Source organism: Capra hircus, chromosome 6 (assembly GCF_001704415.2).
Source record: "Capra hircus breed San Clemente chromosome 6, ASM170441v1, whole genome shotgun sequence".
Taxonomy (NCBI): domain Eukaryota; kingdom Metazoa; phylum Chordata; class Mammalia; order Artiodactyla; family Bovidae; genus Capra; species Capra hircus.
In genome coordinates, this window is record NC_030813.1 from 114,295,013 (window position 1) to 114,318,846 (window position 23,834).

At 55.8% G+C, this 23,834-nt stretch overlaps 1 protein-coding gene across 3 annotated transcripts in view; it reads right to left on the reverse strand.

Annotated features, from left to right (window-relative positions):
- Positions 3,791–23,834, reverse strand: part of AFAP1 (actin filament associated protein 1) — a 151,154-nt gene continuing 131,110 nt past the window's right edge. The window contains exons 13-18 of one of the 3 annotated variants that reach the window (XM_018049776.1): positions 21,163–21,429; positions 18,462–18,576; positions 13,965–14,129; positions 12,126–12,316; positions 10,705–10,869; positions 7,266–8,693 (exon numbers count right to left, since the gene is read on the reverse strand). In XM_018049776.1, coding sequence (XP_017905265.1) covers positions 8,667–8,693; positions 10,705–10,869; positions 12,126–12,316; positions 13,965–14,129; positions 18,462–18,576; positions 21,163–21,429 — 930 coding nt within the window. In that variant the 3' untranslated portion in view covers positions 7,266–8,666. The other 2 variants (XM_018049777.1, XM_018049778.1) reach the window with 2 other exon arrangements.

Sequence of the window (23,834 nt, forward strand, 5' to 3'; positions counted from 1 at the left end):
AAGCTCCACCAAACATCTCAACCCCCGAACCCCAGTTCGGCAGGGGGGCCTCCATGGCACTGGGGATCCCCAGGAACCTGCCTGGGGTGGGAGCCAGCGTCCGCCACCCCCAGCGTGTGCAGCCTCCCCACCCATCCCCAGCACAGCCTCTGCCCATGTGCTGCGTCGCACCCGTGGGGAGGTTGGGGGCGAAGCCCCTTACAGACTCAGCTTGGCATCAGGTGTCACGGCTGCAAGCTCCCTGGGCTCCGGGGGCTCTGGGTGTGTGACCGTCTAGACCTGGGACGTGGCAGCAACGCTCCCCACTGTCGCGGCGACTCAAGTCAGTATTGAACCGCCAGGCCCAGCGTGTGTTTATGGCTCGATCCACAGAGGTCAGCTTGAGAACTGAGCGGCATGTCCGTGACCCCGAACCTAGGGACACCGGGATCAGTGGGTCACACTGAACATCTCCTGGGCTCTCCTCCTCCAGAGTTGCCTTCATCCGGCCCAGGTTCAGGGGAGATGGCTCCTGTTTTTGGCGGCCAACACAGAGCTTTTCAAGAAACACCCCCTGGGCCGGAAACCCCCATCCTCCCAGGGTTGGTGTGGGAGTGTCCCCGGGGACCCCAGGGTCCCCTGATGCAGAGGGGTGGGGATGGGTCCTCGGTGCCTCCCACGGAGGGCTGGTGTCTGTCACCACCAGAAGACGGGGCGGGGTGGGTGTGTCTTCGTGGCATCTCAGACTTATAATTACGTGTTTATTAGCGAGGTCGCCCGGGTCACACACACGCCATCACCGGCTGCAGTGAGGAGCCGGTGCTGACAGTTACGTTATAGAGTTCTGCGTCTCCAGGGCCCCAGGCGCCATAGGGGTTTCAGTAAACTGTCCCTGAATGAGGAAATGAACGCATGATCAGTTGAAGTAAATGACAGTGTTTATCCTGCTGGAAAGAGAACACACAGAGGAAAGGATTTCCATTCGAGAGTCTTACGGATGCTGAAGGACGTCTCAAGGTCGGGTCGTCTCCCAGCACACGATACCCAGCGCGCCTTTCCCACAGACTGGGGTGTTCAAACCGTGGGTTTTATCACTGCCCAGTATGGGGGCTGCGGGGCGGATCCGGAGGTTGGTCTGTCACAGTCCCCGTTCCCCATAAGGTGGCACCCCATCAGGCCGGGCCAGGCCTCGCAGGGAAGCACCCGGGGCCGTCAGGAGGCAGAGGCAGGGGCCGATGAGGACAGGAGCCTTCAATGACTGCAGTTTTCACAGGAAGGAAAGAGGCTGGGCTGGCCTGAGTAATTTGGCAGACTCTGGGACCAGGGCAGCACCTGGCCCAAGGGCGATGAGGTCAGTGGACAGTGGTCCCGGAGCGTATGAACCTAGAGAGGAGGTGGCTTGGGGTGAGGACTCTGGCCGGCTCGCTTTACTTGTGAAAGCGGGGTTTGCGGAGAGTGGTCCCGGGAAGGGCCGTGCCTCCAGGGTCAGCGAGGCCCCAGCTGTCAAAGCCTCAGAACATGGAGACCTCCAATGCCCTGCCCTCCGCCCCTGGGCGTGCGGGCTGTCCCAGGCCACACTGACTTCTCGGTGTCCAGGACCGGCCCCCCAGGCCTGGAGGTGAGTCTACCTGACCCGCTTCATCATCCCTACTGTGCCTCCTGCTCTGATTTCTGGCTAACTGGTCGCTGAAAAGGTAGTCATTTTTAAGAGCATCGTAAAATTGATGATGTCCCCATCATAAAAGTTCCTGGGTCACAGACAGCAGCTCACGTTTTCCCTGCTTCCCCTTAAAGAGCCGGGCTTCTGATTTATGCTGATCAAGGCTTCGTGTCGCCTGCTCCCAGAGTTATAGCTGGAGGTATAACTATCCCCAGGTTTGTCTCCGTTGGTTGTAGAAAGCAAAACTAAGAACTCTGGGGTCCCTTTTGCTGAGTTTTAAAAGAAATGAAACAGGCATTTCCTTCTCATTTGCAAGCCTGCCAGGATGTGGCCCATGTGCAAGTCAGAGGAAAAAGCATCAATTAAAATTGGTTCTAATGAAGCTTAACTGGGCCCCTCACCAAGCAGAACCACCCGCTGTTGGACAGCAAGCGGTGGGCAGAGGACTGCCCTGGCGGATGGCTTGGAGGGCAGAGGCCAGCTGAGAGCACACGGACCATCATCTGGAGAAGTGAGCTTACCTGACTCAGGGCGGTTGCTTCCTTCTAGCAAAGGAAGGGCCCTCATTATCAGGGGCATGACCAGCCAACACCCAGCCCAGCCCCAGGGAGGGGAGAGTGGAGGTGAAGGAGGCCCCCCTGGGTCACCTGATCCTTGACCTCTGAAAGGGGGGTCCAGGGACTTCACTGGTAGTCCAGTGGTTTAGATGCCAGGCTTCTAATGCAGGGGTGCGGGTTCAATCCCTGGTCGGGGAACTAGGATCCTGTATGCTGAATGGCCTGGCTAAAAAAAAAAAAGTCCTGAAAGGTTGGTCCTGGTGGGTGATGGCTTGGGTCCCCGACTCACACACAGACACAGGCCACCCCTCCTCGGTGACCCAGGCGTCCTGCAGAGCCCAAGCCGACACCTTATTCTTGCCGCTCTGGCCAAGCTCTGTTCCCCCAGGTTCCATGTCAGGTGGCAGGTTGGCCAGCCCCTCGGGGCTCCTCTGTCTGAATTCCATCAGCCCTCAGTGGGCTGTGCACCAGCAGTGGCCTTTCTGCTCCTGGCCCTGAGGCCAGTGCGCCACACACGCCCACCCTCCCCCTGGCAGTGATCTTTCTAAAACCAGAAACCTGGCCATCCCCCCACTCCACCAAAAGGCTTGGATGCTCTCCACAGAGGCCCCGCCCAACCCCCATCTGCAGACAGGAGGCCCACAGCCTGATCCCGCCCGCTCTCTGGACCTGCTCTCACCTGCCACTCCGGTCTCCTGTGGTGCCCCTCTCCCCCTGCTGAACTCCTATTTAAACACCATGACCCAGCTCAAATACCCACCCTGCAAAAGTTAAAGTCACTCAGTCGTGTCCAACTCTTTGAGACCCCATGGACTATATATAGTCCATGGAATTCTCCAGGCCAGAAAACTGGAATGGGTAGCCTTTCCCTTCTCCAGGGGATCTTCCCAACCCAGGGATCGAACTCAGGTCTCCCACATTGCGGGCGGAATCTTTACCAGCTGAGCCACAAGGGAAGCCCTGCAAACCCCACCACCAAAGGCAGTGACCTCAAAGGCAGCTGCTCCTTCTCCTGCGGTTCTGGCATACTCCACACTGTGGACATGACTGTCTCCCTGGCTGGAGCAGGCGCCTTGAGAAGAGTCACTTCCCATCGGCCCTGTTTGCAGCGCCGGGCACAGAGCGGTATTGAGAAGGGACACAAATGCTCCCTGATCCAAATATTTAGGTCCTCAGGCTAAAAGCTACTAAAAGGACCATGCTTCTTTCATGAAAGATTTTTGCCAAAGAAACAAAACATGTGCTCTACCTTGACCCCTCCTTATACCCCGTCTCAACCCGGCCAGCAAAATGAAAGCGTTAGTCTTATTCAGTCGTGTCCAACTCTTCGCAACCCCATGAACTGTAGCCCACCAGGCTCCTCTGTCCATGGGGATTCTCCAGGCAGGAATACTGGAGTGAGATGCCATTTCCTTCTTCAGGGGATCTTCCCAACCCAGGGATAGAACCTGGGTCTCCTGCATTGCAGGCAGTTTCTTTACTGTCCAAGCCACCAGGGAAGCCCCAGGAAGCAAAATGCCTTGTTGGTAAAACTCCATCCACTGGACAGTCCTTCCCGTCCGCCCACAAACCAAGTCAGTCAAGACACAGAGGCTGGATTGGGAGAGCCGAGTTTATTAGCAATACACAAAGATGGCACGCCCGAGGGCGCCAGTCTGTGGGCTACACCGTGTAAAACTGTAGAAAATCCATAGCAAAGCAGAAAAGTCAAGTGAAGCTATTACAAAATTGGGCAAATGGACTGAAAATGAGTATTTCCAATGCGAGTCTCTTCTGATAAATTTTTCTTTTTTTACTTTATGAATTAAATACATGGTGAAACAGTGAAAATATATTTACAGTTATTTAAAATGGACATTGCCAACATATTTAATTAAAAAAACCTTTCCCGTTTCTTGCCTGTTTCAAAGAGAATTTTAAATATGACTTTAGCTTTTAAAAAATACAATAAGGAAATAATTACATTCTTAATATGAAAACATTTTACAACTCACAGCCATGGTCAATTAACGCTGAACACGTATAATTTAAAAGTTAATGTTAAAAGTTTAAAGTTAGTGTTTCCTTTCTTTTTAGAAAAAAAAAATCAAAGATTATCTTATTAAAAACACCTCTGGTCCCTAAGAACTATGATCTGATGATTCCATCTGGAGAGTTTCTTCCGTGGCAACAAATAGAAACACCTGGTGATGCTTGTCTGCTGTCAAGCTGGGTTTATCTGGAAGGACATAACTGAGTTATTTCACAAAAGATGGGGTGCACATGAGGCCAACATTCCCTGCGCGTGAAGCTCTCTCGTCTTCACCAAGGACACAGGACAGACAGTCCTGCTAGGGCTCGGGGCCCACCAAGAGGCTGCTTCTGTTACTGGGATGCTGAGCCGTGTGTAGTATGTATGTGTGTGTGTGTTGGGGAGGGGCATGAAAATGTTAATTTATTTCTAGTTTATTTCACAGTATCAACCCAGTCCATCATGGGGATAATAATAAGACAGTAAGGACAAGAACAACAAAATACCCTCTTTAAAACTATGCCATGGTCTGAAATTATTATTTTTCCGTTAAAAACCTTAATTTAGGGGAAAAAAAAAAAAAAAGAGGAAGGCAACAGTTTAATACTGAAGTGTTGCTGAGTGGAGGTGGAGACGCCCGGGCGTCCTGCTGGCTCCTAGAGGAGGCGTCGCTGGGCGGAGCGGCCCAGCTGGGGCACAGACACACAGGGAAGGCCCTGCCCGAGTGCCCGCCCCTGGGCCAGGCTGCGAAGGCTCCAGTCCCAGGACAGACGCTGGTGAATAATCAGAGAAGGCTGCCCATGGGCAAAGTTTTCATTTCCTTCCAAAGAGGGCGCTGACATGACACTCATTCTTCGGGAAAGAAAGGCTGGGGCCGCAAACAACAGCGTTCTGCCCACCACCCTCACGCCCAGCCCAGCTTCAGCCCTGCGCTCTCCCCTGGGAAATGCAAACCCAGCAGCCTGTCTCAGTGAACAGCAGCCTGAACCCCTCACTGGGGGCCGGCCTCCAGGGCCAGGACACACACCTTTCACTTTCTGTGACAGATTTTTCCAAGTTGGCACGTCTCCAGCCCATCAGGGTCATCGTGGGTTTTCACGAAAACACCCCAAACTAGCTGAGGGACCAGGGAGGTGGACAAGGGGACGGTCCAGCTGGACAAAGCCAAGGTGTGTGGACCGAGGGCCACGACTGGTTCTACACAGTCCCTGGGAGAAGAGCCTGGGGAGACGCGCGTGCAGGCACCCCGGCCCCGGCAGGCTCCCGCAGGCGGCTCTCGGGAGGCGGGGGGCTGTTGGCGCCTCGGACCCCCAGACTGGCCCTGCTCAGCTCTCGGTGGCCTGGGAGGGGCAGTCCTCTCCCCTTCCTGAGCCCACGTCGAGGGTGACGTGGCGTGCCCTCTATGTCTGTGCAAAAGGTTGGTGAATGAATGAAAAACACTATAAAAATGTAGTGTAGGCTACCCACTCCAGTATCCTTGGGCTTCCCTGGTGGCTCAGCTGGTAAAGAATCCACCTGCAATATGGGAGACCTGGGTTCCATCCCTGGGTTAAGATCCCCTGGAGAAGGGAAAGGCTGCCCCACTCCAGGATTCTGGCCTGGAGAATCCTATGGACTGTATAGTCCATGGGGTCACAAAGAGTCAGACACGACTGAGCGACTTTCACTTCACTTCATAAAAATGTGAAAATGAGGGGATTTTCAAGGTGGATGAACCCTTGCCAAAACAGAGCCAGGAACACAAGCCAGAGAGGCTGACGGTCGCCCCGTCCTAAGGGAAGGACCTCGAGACCCCGGGGAGGCGACTGTCTCACGCCAGGGCTCTGGTCCGGCCACCACGTTCATCTCATTTCGGTCAGGATCCTATTTGGCCAGCACCCTGTGATCACGACCGTCTGTCGGAGGGATGGGGACGTGGCCCAAGGATCCGCTGCTCCCAGGGGATGGGGGCCTGCACCCCAGAGCAAGGGTCCAGGCCGGCTGCCTCTCCCCCGAGCTGGCTCCGTCACCACTGCCTCCTGGTCTCCCCTGGGGCGAGGGGGCAGCCCCCTGGGGCGCATTTCGGGTGGGCTACAGAGATCGCTGTCACTGCCAGGATTCTGACAGGATGTCCACGGTGTGTCTAATATGTACAGATATAAATTAAAAACTATACTTACTGAACATATACAAATAAATAACTTATTTTGAAGCAAATGCCTTAACTTTCTGATTGAATCTAAGATGTCGAGGGAAACGCATGACATCACACAGCCTGACGCTGGTGGCTTTGACCCCCACGGCGCCCGTTTTACGTGGCTGCGGGGAACGAGACAGGGTTGAATCCTCCGTTCTCTTTAAAAGGCTTATGGTTGTGAAAGTGAATTTAAAAACGTGGGTTTTTTTAGGCAGGAAATACGTACACCAGGAGTCTGAAGACCAGGGCCCAAATCCTGCCTCTGGTACCAACCGCTGTCCTCGGGTGCCACCCACAGAGATGGTCGCGGCGACTGCTGCCAACCGGCCCACAGCTGGTTGACTCCGCCCACCTGCGCCAGGCTAAGATCACCTTCTCCCTTCTCAGTCAGTAATGATCGGAGCCTGACTGTCCTCTTGGACAAAGCCGGCTACCAATCAGAGGAGCCGGACAGCCACGATGGAGAATGCTCACTTGACCGCAAGGCAGCGGGAATCTATAGTGGCTCACAGTTTATGGGAACTCAGCTTCATATGACGCCATGTGGTCCAGCCTCCTGCGTGGATGGGAGAACAGGGGGAGCATCGCTGGGGAGATGGGCTCCGCACTTCCTGCCTGGATTTCCTGGGGTCGGGGCCACAGGTATGGGCGAGACGCGCCCCCACCCGCCGTATCAACTACGGAGGATGAACCTGAGCGTTGGGAGCCAGGTGGCAGCTCGCAGACCAGACAGCCGGCTTTGCGAGAAATCCAGGCTTTTCAGGTGGGCTCCGGGTAAACAGGCTTCCCTGATGGCTCAGATGGTAAAGAGTCTGCCTGCAAGGCGAGAGACCCGGGTTCAAACCCTGGGTCGGGAAGATCCCCTGGAGAAGGAAATGACAACCCACTCCAGTACTCTTGCCTGTAAAGTCCCATGGATAGAGAAGCCTGGTAGGTTACAGTCCAAGGGATCGCAAAGAGTCAGACACGACTGAGACTTCACATGGTCCAGGCAAACAGCTTCCGGTTCTGCTGCGAAATTCCTAGGCACCAAAACCATTGCCCTGCTCTGGTCGGTAAAGCCAGCCAGGGCCCGTGCCGGCCTTGGGGGCCACCCTGACCCTGCTGCCGACAGGAACATTGACCAGCGTGGCCTGCAGAAAGCGTGAGCACCAGGACATGGCCACAGGATGCTGCCTGCTCGCCCCCTGCTCCTGTATCTGACGGCAAACACCCGCAGGGCAGTGGGTGCCAGGCCCGCTCCGGCGGCTGGGGGCAGAGAGCCCGTGCACGCGTGTGACTGGTCCTTCGGTCAGCGTGCAGGGGCCTCTGGGGTGACTGATGGCTGTCCTGGGCAGTGGCCACGCTTCCCACAAGGAGTATTCCTGAGAGGTCCCTCTGCAAATGGGAGGGCTGGCCTGGTCCTCAGACCCAGATGACCCCAGCCTGTGGATGGGCCTGTCCCTATCACATCTCAGGCTCCAGAAACATCCCACAGGAGGCAGACAGTGATGCTGCGAGAGGCCCTGCCTGGCAGCCAGGCCCCTGGGGAACGAGTGTGTCCGTCACCCCAAGGCCGCCCAGGGCTCTGAGACCACCCGCCAGCTCTGAGGGGGCCGCAGGGGGTGTGGACGCGAGAAAAAGCAGGAAAGGACGCACCACGTGACGCACCCTAACCCTCTGCCGCCCTTCCAAAGCGGGGCAGATCACTCATAAAATACGGCCCAGAGGCTCTGGCAAGCCCTGGGCGCTAGGTGCAACCCGGGACGCAGACAGGACGTTTCCTTAAGGTCTAGAAAGTGTCCTGGTGACAAAACCATCTGTTCATAAAAGGTTTGTAAAAACAGACAAACTGCTTCACAGCACAGCTCTGTGGTGACTTTACCAGGCATGTGGGAGGCGCTGGTGAGACTCGTGGGGCGGTGGGGGGGTGGGGGGTGTCCCCAGGGCGCCCGACCGAGCAGCGGGCAGCCGGAGGCCCACGCTGTGCCCAGCGTGCAGAGCGTGTCCGCGTCAAGGTCCCTGCGGGACTTCGGTCTGGAGGGGCGGGGACGGGTGGAAGCCGCCGTCTACCTGGGCGGGAAGCTGTGGCTTCTTCATCTGCCGGAGCGGGGAGGCTCCCCACCTTCTGCCCTTGGCTGTCTTTTCACAAATGAAGTTGGAAGCCAAAGCGTTACAAGTAAATCTCTTTAAAGGGAACCATTATACAGTAGAGAGGGTATGTGCGGCGGGCCTGGGTCCTGGCGCCCAAGCGCAGTCGCGGGGCGGTCACTGGGCGCTGCGGGGGCCGGGCGTCCTCTGGCTCTATGTCCCGTTCTTCAGCTCCCACTCCTGCCAAGCGAGGGGAGAGGGGGCATGTGCAGGTCCACAGGGCACGCCCGGGGCCGGGGCAGGCCAGGCCGCCTCCCGCATGCGCTGGTGCCCAGACGGGGAGGACGCGGCTGCCCAGAGCTGGACGTCAGCCCTCCTCACACTGGGAAGCCCTGTGACGGGCGACCTGCCACTCCCCAGCTCTCAGGGGCACACCCTCTCACACTCAGAGCAGCCCTCTTCGGGAGTCGGGTATTACCCTAGGAACACTGCCTGGGATGACGGCTCTCGATGAGAACCCAGGATGAGTCCAAGGAGTCCCAGAAAGAAAGGCGACCGTGGGAGCAGAGGCCACATGTGCGACGCACTCACAGGTGGATGGACGCTCCCGGAGGCCGGGCCGGGCCACCACCCCTTTCCTCCAGCCACGGCTCCCCTGCCACTACGCTTGGGAGTCCCGGGAAAACCCCGCTCAACCCCATTCTGTCAGGGAGGCCCTGGGCTGGTCTTAGTGGCCAGCTGTGCGTCTGCCGCAGCCAAAACCACAGTTTACATTTATCGTGAGGGGAAAGCGCAGAGCACGCACCTCTGCATGGCAAGGGCAGGCCTGCGAGATGGGGCCTTCCAGGGGTTAATACGCTGGTTTCTTTGACAGTAAAGGAAAAAAGGGAATATTTTTATCGCATTTCCCTTCTGCAAATAATTACAGGGACTTTATGGGACAGCTCAATTCTAAATATCTCTCAGGCAAAACATATTCCTATGCAAACTAAGAATACTTAACGGATGCTAAGGAAAGGTGGAAGGCAGGAGAAGGGATGACAGAGGATGAGACGGTTGGATGGCATCACCGACTCAATGGACATGAGCTTGAGTGAGCTCTGGGAGTTGGTGATGGACAGGGAAGCCTGGCGTGCTGCAGTCCATGGGGTCGCAGAGTTGGACACGACTGAGCGACTGAACTGAACTGAACTGAACTGAAGCAAAGTGACCAATGGCCCACAATCATTCTTTTCTCCAGATTTACCCACACACACAGGCTCGGTCAAATGCACGTGCCATGAAGGCAGACAGTGCAGGTGCTGTTTATAACCGCCACCGTCACAGACCCGCCCGTGACCAGGGCAGCCTGCGGCCAGCGCTCAACACTGGCTCTCATCAAACACCAGACCCACTTTCCAGAAAACAGTATCTCCCCAGCCGATCTGCACCGGGCTCCAAAACCGCCAGAGAACAAAGGCGACGGCAGCACAGACAGGCAGAACCAGAGCTGCAGGCTTTCCTGACAACAGGAGGGAGAGAGGGGAGGGCGGCCCGCCTCCACGTTCATCAGGACAAATGAAGCTCACCCGGACGAAGTAGGGCGACTGGACCAAGTAGGATCTTTCCACAGCACATACTGTCAGCTACGCCACCCAGAACTGCGTACTTTGATAATCTATAGCTTTTTTGTTGTTGTTTAATTTTCTGAGATTCTAAGTTTGGCATCAAAACTTTTCAGTGGACAGTGCCAGCGAACGGCTGAAAGGCATGACGGGATGGCCCCTGGGGCACAGGTTTATGGGGTGAGGTCGGGGGAGGCCGGGGAGGGGTTGGAGAAGAGCACGCCTTGACTTTTTTTTTGTCTTAAGGATCCCATTGGTCACCTGGCCAATCTCTGCTTCATCAGTGAAGACACAAGTCAGAAGAAGCCAGGAGGCAGAACCAGAGCTGCAGGCTTTCCTGACAACAGATGGTGCGGGCCTAGAGACCAGGCTTTGGCCGTTTCTGACTCTGAAAGGACGGCTTCCTGAAGGAGGGTCTGACTTTAGAAGAGAACTGGGAAGATACTCGTGGAACAGTATCTAACATACAGCAGCGGCAGAACCGAATCAGGAGGCCATGCTGGCTCCTCAGCCCCCCATGATCCCCAACAGACTCGGCGCTGAAGTGCCCCCCTCCTGCCTGCAGCGGCGCTGGGATCGCCGCCCCCCCAGGATACCTGCACCCCTTCAGCGCTGCCGCTCCCCCAGCGGGCGGGGAGGGCACTCACCTTGGCTTTCCGTAGCACGTGGCCGCGGCAGGGCGAGTTGCCAGGGGCCGGCCGGCTCTTCTTCAGGACGGCCGCACTGTTCACGGGCAGCGGGCCCTCTGCATCGCTGGTCTCACAGCTGGACATGGGTGAGTTCTCCAGAGTCCGATGCCTGAAAACTGGAGACTGTTAACAGAAAGAGGAGACGCTGGGTGAGGCGTGGGTTCCAGGTCAGCAGTATTTTCCATGAGGGAAATGTTTAATGAAGAAAGCGGGCTTGGGAAATAGGCAGAAATGACAACCGAAGAATTGGTGCTTCTGTGCGGTGGTGCTGGAGAAGACTCGAGAGTCTCTGGGGCCTGCGAGGAGCTCAGTGCAGCCAACCCTAAAGGAAACCACCCCTGAACATGTATTAGAAGGACGGGTGCTGGAGCCGTGGGGTGCGGTTCCTGGCAGTGGCCACAGACCAACCCGGAGGAGGCCTGACCACTCACAGCCCGGTCTCCATGGGTCAGAGCAAGTCCTGAGGTGGAGCGGAGCGAACCTGCAGTCGCCCAGGCCCCAGTGAGATCGCAAGCTGCTCCTGTAATTTGCTGTCCTTCCCCAAACGAGGTCTCGAGGACTGACTGCCCTGTGCTCACTGCGTAGCGTGTGATGGGAGACACTGGTTAGAGCGCACAGAATGCCGTTTTAGGAGAAGAGTGCTTCAGCGACCATTCCTAGGGGTGGCTGAGAACCCCCCTAGAGGCTGCAGCCAGCTTCTCCACATTTTGCTTCACTTGGAAATGCCTTCAAAGGCCACTCTGGCTGAGGGGTAGGGGTGGGGTGGGGGTAGGGAGGAGGGAGCTGCTCCGTCCACCCCCCGGGAAGCCGAGCTGGACCCTGACAGGGGCAGCCCGTGCCCTCCCCCAGGACAGGTGTGCCTCGTGGCAGCCGCTATTCCCAGGCTGTGGTCAGGGTGGGGATGAGGCTGAGAGCCGCACACAGGCAGATGGCAGCTCTGGGGTCCCAGGAGGGGACTCCAGAGACAGGAGCAGACCCGAGGTAGGGCACAGGGAAGAAGAGCTGGCAAGAGGGGGCTGAGTGGGAGACCCTCGAGAGGAAGGGAGGGTCCCAGAACGTGGGGTCACTCCAGATACCAAGAGCAGCGATCGGCGCCCAGAGACACGACATCAGATGGAAAGAACCTGACCAACCCAATATTATACCCAGATTTTGCCAAAAGGAATGAAACAACTTGGGGTTTCCACCACCTTTGAAAAAAAGTTCAGTGAGACAGAGAAGAAAAAATTCAGGGTCCGTGACCTTGAAACACGGCCAAGAGCGCGTTTCAGGTGGACACGTGAGCTGTGTCTTGGCGAGGCTGGTGCTGGGGGATGGGGATGGGTCACGACCTGGGAGAGCATGCCCGGCCCCTCTCCAGGGGAGCAGGCCAGCTGTACCTGCGGGCTGGATGTCCCTGAGCGGGGCTCAATGGCCAGCCCGAGGGTGATGCCGCCGGCCAGCGCCTTCTTGAGGCTCTCCTTGACCTCTGTCAGCTCCAGCTCCAGGTTGACGCGCTCCGTCTCCTTCTGCTTACACTCCTCCTCCAGCTTCTTCAGCTTCTCTTCCAGGACTACCTGGGTCTTCCTGCCTGGAATCCCAGAGGAACACTACTGCTCCAGCTGAAGGCAAACACTTCCAAGCATTCGAGGACGGACATTTGGGGACCCCCTGCGAGGCGCTCGGCCCAACCCTGGGGGTCTTGCTCCCCACCCAACTAGAGTTTTTCCCACCAAACTCCAATCCAGCAGTTCCTGAAGGGAGCAGGGTCCCTTCCCAAATGCCCTCCTTTGTGTAGCTGGGAGAATATGGACTGGGAAGCAGAAGACCCTGATTCTCACAAATGGCAGGAATTTGGGGCCTGGACCTCAACACCCTCATTTTAAAACTGAGGAATTTGGACTAGATGGCTCCCAAAGGTGCCACTGACTTGAAACGTCTGAATATTTTTCTGTTCTCACTTTTTTCTACCCTTGAGTCATCTTATTTGCTAATACAGCTCACATCTCCATAGAATATAGCACATTCGCTTCATTTATCTTATTTGAAATGTGTCATGCTGACACAGGAGGGCAGATGAATGTGCCCATTGCACAGATAAGGAAACTGATCCCAAGGATTAACCGACTGACGGGCATGGCCCCAGCCTGGTGCCTGGCAGCACACGAGGGTTCTCTTCTTCCAGGCCTGAAGCTCGTCTAATCTGTCTGCATCTTCACTAACCTGCAAACTGGAAACACAGAGGGAAGGACTCTCTTCCCATCCTGCTGACCTGGGGGCTCCTGTTCAGGTCTCTGCCTGAGCCTCTGATCCCTCTCCCTGTCCCGGGGTCGGGGTGGGGGCGTCTCATAGGAGATACCACCTCCTGCCCCTCCTATAGGCTGTCTCAGACTGGCACACACCGGTCTCCCATCCTTTAAGCTCTGAAAGTGCTTTCCTTCTTAAAAAATCACGTAGGCACAAAGTCAGGGATGGCTGGAGCTGCCGGCTAACTGCTGCACATCTGCCAGCTCCTCTGGCACAGATGCCGATGGAAAGCAGGGGCTTCCCTTCCAAACCGCCCTGGTCTCTGCGTCCCTCCTCCTCACCCCCACCCCCGACCCGAGGCCAAAGGATCACAGTCGACAGTGTCATCCTCGCACCAGGATCAGACTCAGCCCTGAGCGAAGCAGACTGACGTTTTTCAGGGCCCACCCCAGAGCCTGGCACTGCTCGCCCAGCTTCCCGGGGGAGGAGGCCTGACAACAGGCCTGACCTAGAGATAGATGGGCTGCAGTCCGCACTGGGGTGCCCTCCTCCCCCCGACCCCCCGGGGTTGCTCCTGTCCCCCTGGGCTCTTCCCAGATCCCATCCATGAGTCTGCCACCACCCTGCTCCTGCTGATCCCTCTGCAGGGAACAGGGGGCTCCTTCCAGCCCCACGGGGGAGCCTCCCACCTGGGCTTCTGCGGACGACGTGTCCTCCCGCTGAGAGCCCCATCACAGCCAGGGACCAGAGCTCTGGAGCCCTGGGGCTCATGCCCCCGACAACTCGGCCGTCAGCACCCGAGGATGGGACAGCTCCCGGCACCCACCCAGGCCCCAGTAGGGGCCTGGTCCTTACTCCACACTGCGGCCCCTGCCCCAGGCTTCCAGCAAGGCTTCTGAACTGGGAGAAGCACTGCGTGGAAGGACGAGAGCCTGGTGAGGGTCAGACCCTGGGCGGAGGCGCTGGCCCCGCGGGAGGGGGCCCCCACATACCGGTGTTCACTTCGATGGCTGCCCTCAGCCCCTTCCTCTCCTTGCGCAGCTGGGCCAGCCTGTCTCGCAGGCCCTCCCGCCTCTTCAGCAGCTCCTCCTCTTTGGCCTGCAGCCGCTTGGCATCTGCCTCCACCCGGTTCTTGCCATATTTGTACTGGTCGGCATCTTTCAAAATAGAAAGCATCGGTAGGAAATTAGGTTTAACCAAGCAGATGACGGGCCAATTCATAAAGCCCGTTTAGTCCTCCAGCTCCATACAATGAATTCAAAGCGAGTCATTTTGCCATTCCAACAAGGAAGAAGAACAGGACGAGTTTGAACCAAACAGAAAAGTGACTGGTTCCGATGATCCGATATTCTTTGAAACAAATTTCAGAGATGAAAACAGAACGTTCAGTTCAAAATCGCTCAGTCATGCCTGACTCTTTGCGACCCCAGGGACAGTATGAAGAGGCAAAAAAATATAAAAGGATATTAGAAAATTTCTTTAACTCCTCCCATCGAGACAGGATTCCACGTATACTCTTCAATAAGATCGAGAGTGAACAAGACGTTCTGCAATCTGAGAAGAGGGGTCTATCGGCGCCGGAGACAATCTCCTGATGCACGCGGGCCTCACGCCGTCACGTCTGACCCTTACAACGGTGCTGTTGACTCTTCTACTGACTCTGATGGCACCTATGCCCCCTCTGGGGTGGCAGGGCTGGCCCCTGGTGTGGACAGAGATGGTAACAGGAATTTGCTGGGTACCTGGGCACGTGAGAAGGTGAAGGGGCACGCAAAGCCGCGTCTGGAGCCCGACTGCCTGGGTGGGGGTCCCAACTTGCCACCCGTGCTGTGTGGCCTCCAACAAGGCCCTGCCTTGCCCTGTGCCTCCGTTTCCTCACCTGCGCGACGGGGGGAGTGAGAGCGGGCAGTTCACAGGGTGGTGGTTGCTGTTTATAGTCCCTCAGTCATGTCTGACTCTGCGACCCCGTGGACTGGAGCCCACCAGGCTCCTTGTGTCCATGGGAATTTCCAGGCAAGAACACTGGAGTAGGGTGCCATTTCCTCCTCCGGGGGTCTTCCCGACCCAGGGATGGAATCCGAGCCTCCCGTGTCTCCTGCCTTGTAAGGTGGCTTCTTCACCGCTGAGCCACCAGGGGCGCCCTCACAGGGCTGTTATGAGGGTAAATTAACACTCATCAGAACTCTGAGCAAGCACAGAACGAGCGCTAGGTAAATGGTCATTAAACACTGAGAGCAGATAACTGAGCAGAGAGGAAACTAGCCTTAAGGACAGTGGACAGGCTTGGCCAACATCACACCACTAGCTAATATCGTGCTAAACCCCGAGCCTGTGCTCTTATCCTCTAATTATGCTGGCCTTACCAGAATAATCAAGGCTCACAATTCTGTGAGAAGACACTTGAGAGTCCCTTGCACAGCAAGGAAATCAAAGCAGTCCACCCTAAAGGAGATCAGTCCTGAATATTCATTGGAAGGACTGATGTTGAAGCTGAAACTCCAATACTTTGGCCACCTGGTGCGAAGAGCTGACGCACTGGAAAAGACCCTGATGCTGGGAAAGACTGAGGGCAGGAGGAGAAGGGGACGGCAGATGATGAGATGGTTGGATGGCATCACTGACTCGATGGACATGGGTTTGAGCAGGCTCCAGGAGACAGTGAAGGACAGGGAAGCCTGGCGTGCTGCAGTCCATGGGGTTGCAGAGTGGAACATGACTGAGCAATGGAACAATTCTGTAGCTCCCACGGTCTCCCGATGCCCCCGCAGCTGACTGCTCACACCTGATACGACTCAAGGCCTCCCGCACCCCCGGCCTTGGGAGCTCACATCCCACGAGATACCACAGTGGTTTATTTGCATGCCTGACACTGTCACTAGACTAGAAATGACTTCTGGGGAGAAGCCGTGGGGGAGGAAGGGGTGCCACAGTCAGTAATAAAGGCAGTGGACCGGGGAAGAGGCCACGACTGTGGGCCAGCAACTGACCTCCCGGAGCCTCAGCTTCAGCCCCCGTAAAGCAGAAGTGCTAAAGCCTACCTTGTGCGTTAAAAAAAAAAAAAAATCGACGCCTGTGCTAAACCCCTCCCTCTGACAGGACAACGTGACGCCCGGGCCGTGGTGGACACCCCCAGGCAGCTCTCGTCCCAGTCAGCAGTAAGGGAGCCCCCAGAGCACTGTCCACCCTCCCAGGCAACGGTGAGCCCTTTCCAGCCACTGCCAGCGCCTCTCCTAAACCCAGCGTTCACCAGTTCTTGCAAGGCAAACCACGGTGACCGCGTGAAACTGCATTTACAGAAGCAGGTGCACAGCCGTCAATCTTGGCTCTATCTTCCCCTCACTAAAAACCCACCAACACCCTCCCGCCCCAAAGGATGATAGTAAAAGGATCGCAGCATGAGAATGACCAGATCAACCACCTGAAACGTAAGGGACTCCCCTGGCGGCCCAGGGCCCAAGGCTTCCCCTTCCAGTGTAGGCGGGCCCTTCAACCCGTTTGGGGAGCAAAGATCCCACGTGTCTCAGGATCAGAAAACCACAACATAAAACAGAAGCAATATTGTAAGAAACTCAACATAGACTTTTAAAATGGCCCATGTCAAAAAGGAAATCCTAAAAAGGCTTGAAAGAAAAGCACTGCTCTCGGGGTGGGGGGGGTGGGGGGGGTGGATACCGCGTATTCTACAAACAGCGTGCAGTCCAACTGCGGCCGCTCGCTCCGATCTAAGCTGCTTCCTGACAAAGCTGTGTGCAGTCGCAGACCGCCCCCTGCATCATTCAGTCCCCGTGAAATGAACGCCATCCGGGATGCAACGCGACAGGCTGAGCGCGGCAAAAACACACCACAATTTCTCCTCTTTCATCACTGGTTGCCACCAAAGGTAGCAAGGACTCCCCGCCGAAGGCCTCATGAGACAAGGAGAGCAACTGTCTGGGAAACAGAACAGGAGCGGGCGCTGAGAGGTGGAGGAGGCAGATTTCCTGCGGCCCGGGCTCTACAGCACAGGGGACTACAGACATGCTACCCTGTCCCCCACCTGCCTCTCCCCAGGTGGGCCGAAAAGCGTAAGTACACCTGACTTCGTGAGGGAAATAAGGTCTGCCCGAAAAACGAGGTTAGAAAGAGCACTTTAAACAAGGGACGACAATGAGGCCCAACGGGGGAGTGAGACCGTGTCTGAGAAGGGCAGAGCCGGGGAGCTGATGTACAGGAGGCCCGTGCTTCCCCAGGGCAGGCACCATGAGCGCCCTGGAACGACAGCGGGCCCGTGCACACCCGAGGCCACGGACGAAGCGCCATCTCACTGCCGCGTGCTGAGTCTGAAATCAAGCCGCCGGCACTCAGCGTGGTCGGCAGCCAGGTGCCGAGTCACCCGAGTTGGGACTACTACCTGGGGGCAGCTACACCGAGCCCAGCTCAGAACGTGTCAGCCCAGCTTCCCAGGTGGTCGTGTCAGACTGAGCTCCTAACTCCCACCTTCCTCCTGGGGAAACTTCCCCGACAGGCCCACACTCAGCGAGGCACTCCCGGGCCCGCTGAGAGCCCGCGCTCTGAGGCCCGTCTGGAGCAGCGTCTGCCTGCAGGACCCTCGGGGACAGAATCCCGGGTGCCCACTGCCTGGTCTTCCATCTGCAGCCCCTGCCCGACTGGCTGGCTGAAGGGCGATCCAATACAGCCGAGGCTGAAGCAAATGCAAATGCGTCCGCTGACCGAGCCCCCGGAGGCATGCGTCTGTGGATCACGAAGGACGCTGGGCGCAGGCGGGCTCTTCTGCTCAGTTTGGCCCCTGCCGGATCTGCAGCCTGGAAACCTGGTCCATGCACGGGTTCGGGGAGACCTTGGGGAGCCTCATCAACTCTCTAAGCCTGCGTCTACACTCGCACAGTGGGATGGACCATGCCACCTCCCCGATCCGGGGTGGGGGCCGGGGGGACGACACGGCAAGACAGAGAGCACGGTGGGGTGGGGGGAGCAGGCCTCCTCACAGACCCTGAAAGAATCCCGCAGTCTGAGGGACACGCACTACCCCAGCTGTTTCAGCCAGAGGCCCCAGCTGACCGTGTCTATGCCTCCCACACACAGACAGTGAGCTCAGACAGCTTATGAGACTCAACCCAAGCGGCTCACTCGGTAGACTGGGGACACAGAGGAGTCCAACCCACTGACCAGGGTCCCTCACAGCAGCACCACCTCCCGAACCCAGAACTACCTCAAGGGTAAACACGCATGAGCAAGTCTGCATTTGAACCAGCTGTGTCTGCTCCTGTATGCAGCAACCTAAGAGCCAGGTTAAAAGTCACGGCCATTCCGCAACCCAGCAGACAAGGAAGGGTCCGGGTGTGAACGGATCTCTCTCTCCAACTGCCCCCCCGCCCCCCCCAAGACCTGGCACCCTCCACCTCCCCAGGTGGGAAGGGAGACGGCCACGCAGCCCCAGCTCTGCACGCCGCACCCAAAGCCAGAACATGGGAGACGGAAGGTCGACTTACTTGAAGGCGTCCGCTTCACGCCAGCCGCCGAGTCAGGCTTTTTCTGCTGCCCGCTCGGAGCCTTGCCTTTGCCCATGACGCCATTGGAGGCCATGGGGGGCTTCTTACCCTTCGACTGTGGAAATAAACACATGGGACAGTGAGAAACAAGCGAACACCTCTGGGTTTTTTGCAGTCAGCTGTTTCAGTCTCTGACTCTTTCGAATGTGGCGCACATAGAAAAACAGTACAGGCGTTTGGTAGACACCGGTCTGGCTTCCCAGCCCTGGAAGGCTGTGATCTTCCCAGAGCGCCTCAGAAGGTTCTAGCACCGAGGTTCAGAGCAAACAGAACCCTAGGATGTCCTCAGCTGGAGTGCGCCAAAGTCACCCGTTTCTACCGGGAGATGGCATATGCCGATCAAGACACTGGCACAGACTGTGGGTTTCTGAGGGCACTGGGCCGAGGTTACCAACAGTCTGCTTCCAGGGATAGCCAGCTGTTACTGGGCAGGAATGGTCTCTGGGGCAGGAGCAGAGCGTGTGCACTTAAGTCTTCAGCTCCCAGGCCTTTCTACTGACGTCCTAACTGGATAAACAACTACCGTTTGATTCACCCACGGGGTCTGAGGAAGGAAGCAGAAGCTAAATACAGGAACAGGATGAACTGCATTTTAACTCACTGCAGAATTTTAGAGTAATTCAACATCCCCCTATTTCTTTGATGGCTGTATTCCGCTCAAGTGATGTGTGTGCACCTTAGCTGGGCCATGGATCAGCTGGACGGCCAAGGCTGGCAGTAGACGTCCGGCCCAGGCGCCTCCATACGCACGTTTCTTACTGCTGGGAGCCTGGGTTTGTGGGAGGTCAGGGTGGGGGCTTCAACTTCCCACTCCATCATTTAGGAGGTGTTGAGCACTTCATGAACGCTTTCTGAGCCTGCGTGCTCATTTGAAAACGTAAAGACACAGATGCCACGCACAGGGCTCCTTAAAAGCTTAGATGACACAGCGCCCACACCTAGAGTGCCCGTACGGCAGGTGTATGTTGAGTGTAGCGGGCCCACTGAACGGCCAAATGGGGGCATGGAGACTGAAGGAAAGCGACTAGCAAACGTGCTGCCCGCTTGAAAGTAACGTGAACAAAAACGAAACACAATCGAGCCACGTGTCAAGCGATTCCAAACGAATCGGGGACACTGATACGATAAGATACGATATTTTGTCCCATCGTTTTTACCAAAGTGAACTCCAATACCAATAAAAAGACAGGTCAATACCTTCGCCTGGTAAGTGAAGCATGTGACCTGTGAGACTTTTCACCTAAGCAAGTGCTCATAAATAAGCATCAGGGGCTTCCCTGGTAGCTCAGCTGCTAAAGAATCCACCTGCAACGCGGGAGACCTGGGTTCGATCCCAGGGTTGGGAAGATCCCCTGGAGAAGGGAAAGGCTACCCACTCCAGTATTCTGGCCTGGAGAGTTCCGTGGACTGTACAGCCCACGGGGTCACAAAGAGTCAGACACGGCTGAGTGGCTTTCACATCGCTTTCACTCATAAAGTACTTATGTTTGAAGATGCACTGGCCTGGGCCCTCAGGCTCGCTCAATCAGCATCTCCAGCTATTGTTGGAAATAAAACACAAAAATCTTTCTACGTAACTCTGATGAAAAGAGTGGGTTTGGAAGAACCACTGTGTACTATCACACTCTGAAATTCTAGGATCTTACTTGGCATTCACCATTTTCTCAAGATTACCCCAAAAACTGGAGGGAAAACAAAATAATTTAAAATGTGGTCCTGTGCTTTATGTTTATAGAGTATTCTTCCAGGCACCACTTGATCTTAGTTTAAATGCATGCAAACACAAAATTAATATTTACACTGAAACATCACGGTTTGCCACAAATATCAGGTGTGGGATGGACAATCACTCAATATCAAGATTCCTGACCATTCAGTGATAATCCAAGAGCCTTATTGCCTACTCCATTTTAGGGAGTATACTCCTATCCTCATGATGGGAGACTACTGTAATCCTGGGATTAATCCTGCTTAAAGGTCTGAAAGCAGTTGCCAGTGGAGCCCACCCACGTACATGCAACAAAAACACAGGAAAGGAACCCGCAGCTCAAAAATCTGAAAACTTACCACCCCATCCTCTTTAACTCTTTGCCTTTAATCACCATAACTCACAGAATTCCCTGGGGAACTCTGAATGGGGAGAGAGAGGCGGGCACAGGCAAAAGATAAGCAGAGCGCAACCGCGGGCTAGCAGTTGCTGCTTAGTCAGTAAGTCGTGTCCGACTCTTTGCGACCCCACGGACCGTAGCCCGCCAGGCTCCTCTGTCCGTGGGATTCTCCAGGCAAGAATACTAGAGTGGGTGGCCATTTCCTTCTCCAAGGGGATCTTCCCCACCCAGGGATTGAATCCAGGTCTCCTGCATTGCAGGCAGGTTCTTGACCTCTGAGTCGCCAGGGCAGCCCCCTGAACTAGTCAGGCTGGTACGTAACATGGTTAAAGCTCTGCGTTTCTTGTAACCCGTCCCTGGGTGGCCGGAAGCCGAGGGCACTTGCTGGTCGCACTCTAGTGGAGGGGAAGACTGCGCTCTACCCCTGATGGGGCTCACTGACTGCAAGCTGGTGGATACTCTGTCGCCGCCAGGCCCTGCAGGAGAAGCGTGACTGAGAGATTCTGGGAGACGACAGAATGGGGGTGCTGTACCTGTGAGCTGAGCCCGAGAGACGCCCTCCCCACGGAAGAGGTGTTAGTGACAGACGGGGAGGAGGGCAGCCCGGAGGAGGCGGGGTGTTTGTAGTGGTTACAGGACAGCCTGTCAGGAGACGGCCTAGCAGCCTTCCTGTCAGCGGGAGGGTAGCGAGCAAAGATTTTCGGAGACGGCAAGTTATCGTACAGGATGGCGTTATCATAGAGCACCTCTTCTCCCAGGCCTCGGCCGCGGGGAGCGGGAACGTCGTCCTCGGGGCCCCACTGGAACACACACAGCGCGTCGTTAGTTGGCGCCCCGGCCGCAGGAAGCAGAGCACATTGAGATGTTATCAGCAAGCACCCCAGAACACGTATGCGTGCCCCACATTGTTGTCAGTAACACACAGACACACACACACACACACACACAACTAGGTGAGCCGATTCAGAAGAGCTTTTCTACCTTTGGGGACTTAAGATATCTTTTTTCTTAAATTGTTCCCAGGGTTACTGGCTAATGATATTTTCGTTTTGTTTTGTTTGTTAAAGCTCGGGGGGAAATGAAAAAACAAAACTGACATGTCTTTAAAGAACCGGGTTTTGGAAGTCCTGATCTAGGAAGCAGAAACAATGTGATTTAAGGAAAAGGATGCTGAACTGGGGTCCATCCGGAGATCAGGGGCTCTGGTTCTCCTGAGAAAATGTGTTAACTTCTTGATCAGAGACGTGTTAATACGTCCTTCATCACCTGAGCATTGCTGACGGGAGACGTATCAATATTCACTTACACAACAGATTACCGGTGATAGGCGTTGGTTTCTGAGAAAAGTCCCCTGGTCAATAGTGAGTTTAAGATCCCAGAAAAGCACTTTATTTTATTTCACAGTAAAACTGATGCATGATGCATGGAATTCTGCCAGGAATCTCACAAAGTAGGGGAAACTAAGGCACGGAGCTCAGGAGGAGCTGTAGGAGGCAGAGCCGGAGCAAAGAGCCGTGCCCGTAACTACCTGGCCCTCAGCGTCTGCACCTCAGGCTGCCCCCAGGCCAGGAAGGGCTGGGCACAGAACACCCGCGGACCCTTCCAAGCTTGCCAGGCGGGCTTCGGGATGTAGGCTCTGTGGGTCACGTGACTGCCAGCATCACCCGCATCCCATACTTGATTAGGCCTGAAGAAAGTGCAACAGCCAATATCACAAGCTGTTACAAGAAAGAAGTCAAATCATCATAGAAAATAGGATGCTTCAAACTATTAATTGATACAATGGCATTACTTCAGTGGAAAACCTTTATACAAAGGATTAAAATAGCCACAAGCCACTTTAGAACACGGACATTAAAGTATAAATTAAAACCCAAACTCACAACCACGGCCAGATTCTTTTAAGTTTTAAAGGTCTTTATAAATTGCTTTGCATTTTAAAAAAGAGAGAGAGAGAGAGGAAATATTAATTCATGTACTATACTTATTTCAGTCTATTTTTATATCCTGGCAGAGTTCCTTTCTGCCAGAATGCAATTACGGCCTTTTGTTATAAAAATAGAAAAGGCTTAAAATTTCACTGTAGGAATGTTTTCGTTCCGCTCCAGTCACTTCAGTGCGTCTATTTTTGTGTGCTGGGGATCCATCTATAATCTAAAAATAACAATACATGCAGATAAACGCGGATGTGAGCGTTTCATAATGACAACCTAGCATATATTTGTCCCGGGTTATTAAAATGGTCTAGACGGGACCATCCTCTTCCTAAAATACCAAAGGATTAGGTCACATGGAAAGCAAACTCCACAGCACCTGCAGGTTAAAAGTGCGCGCGCGCCTGTCAGGAGATCCTTTTCGAGATGCACTTTCATCTAGGCCTCGGGGAGAGCGTGAAGGGAAAGAATACTGAAACTGAAACGCTGCTAAAACGCCAGGTGTTGTGGCTCCAAAGCGTGAACTTTGTCAAACTGAGGAGTGAGGGCGCCTCCAAAACAGAGGGCCTGGTCACAGCGCCCAGGAAGGGGAGCGGCAGTCTAAAGAGAGGCCTGAACTCCAAGGAAGTCCTTAAGCAAGGGAGTCAGACGCCCGCACGCGCAACGCTCCTTCGCTCACACCGCCCGCCCAGTGACACGCACGCAGGAACGCCTCCTCGGTGCAGTCTTGGAGCCGGCAGCTTCTCAGCTCTGGGCCTGCGGGAGCTGTGCTCATTCCTGGGGTGCCCGAACCTGTGTGGCATTAACTGGAACGAGGGGGCCCAGGCAGGCATCTGCGGAGGTCCTGGCTTTCTCTACACTGCTCCGCCCACCTGGGAGAAACCCCTCTGGGGGCAAGGTTCACAAGGGGGCCTTCAGGCAGCGAGACAGAGGCAGGGTTGCGTGTTCTCAAAACATCTGGGGCTGAGGCCAAAGGCTCAGAGGAGCAGACTGTCCCACGTGGTTGGTTCTACGATGGCGGGGGAGGCTCCCCCAAGACTAGCAAGCGGACCCCGAGAGCCGAGCCGCCTGGGGAAGGGCCCAGTGCCTGGCCTGGGACCTGCTCCTGTGGGGCTGTCCCCGAGCTCCTGGGTCCCGCTCTGCAGGGCAGGTGGCTACAGCCACAGCGTGCACCAGAGCCCCTCCAGTCCTGGAGACCCCAGCTGAAGGTGGAGTGGGGATGCGGGGCAAAGGGGCGAATGGCCAGGGCTGATGGGTGGGACAGCACTTGT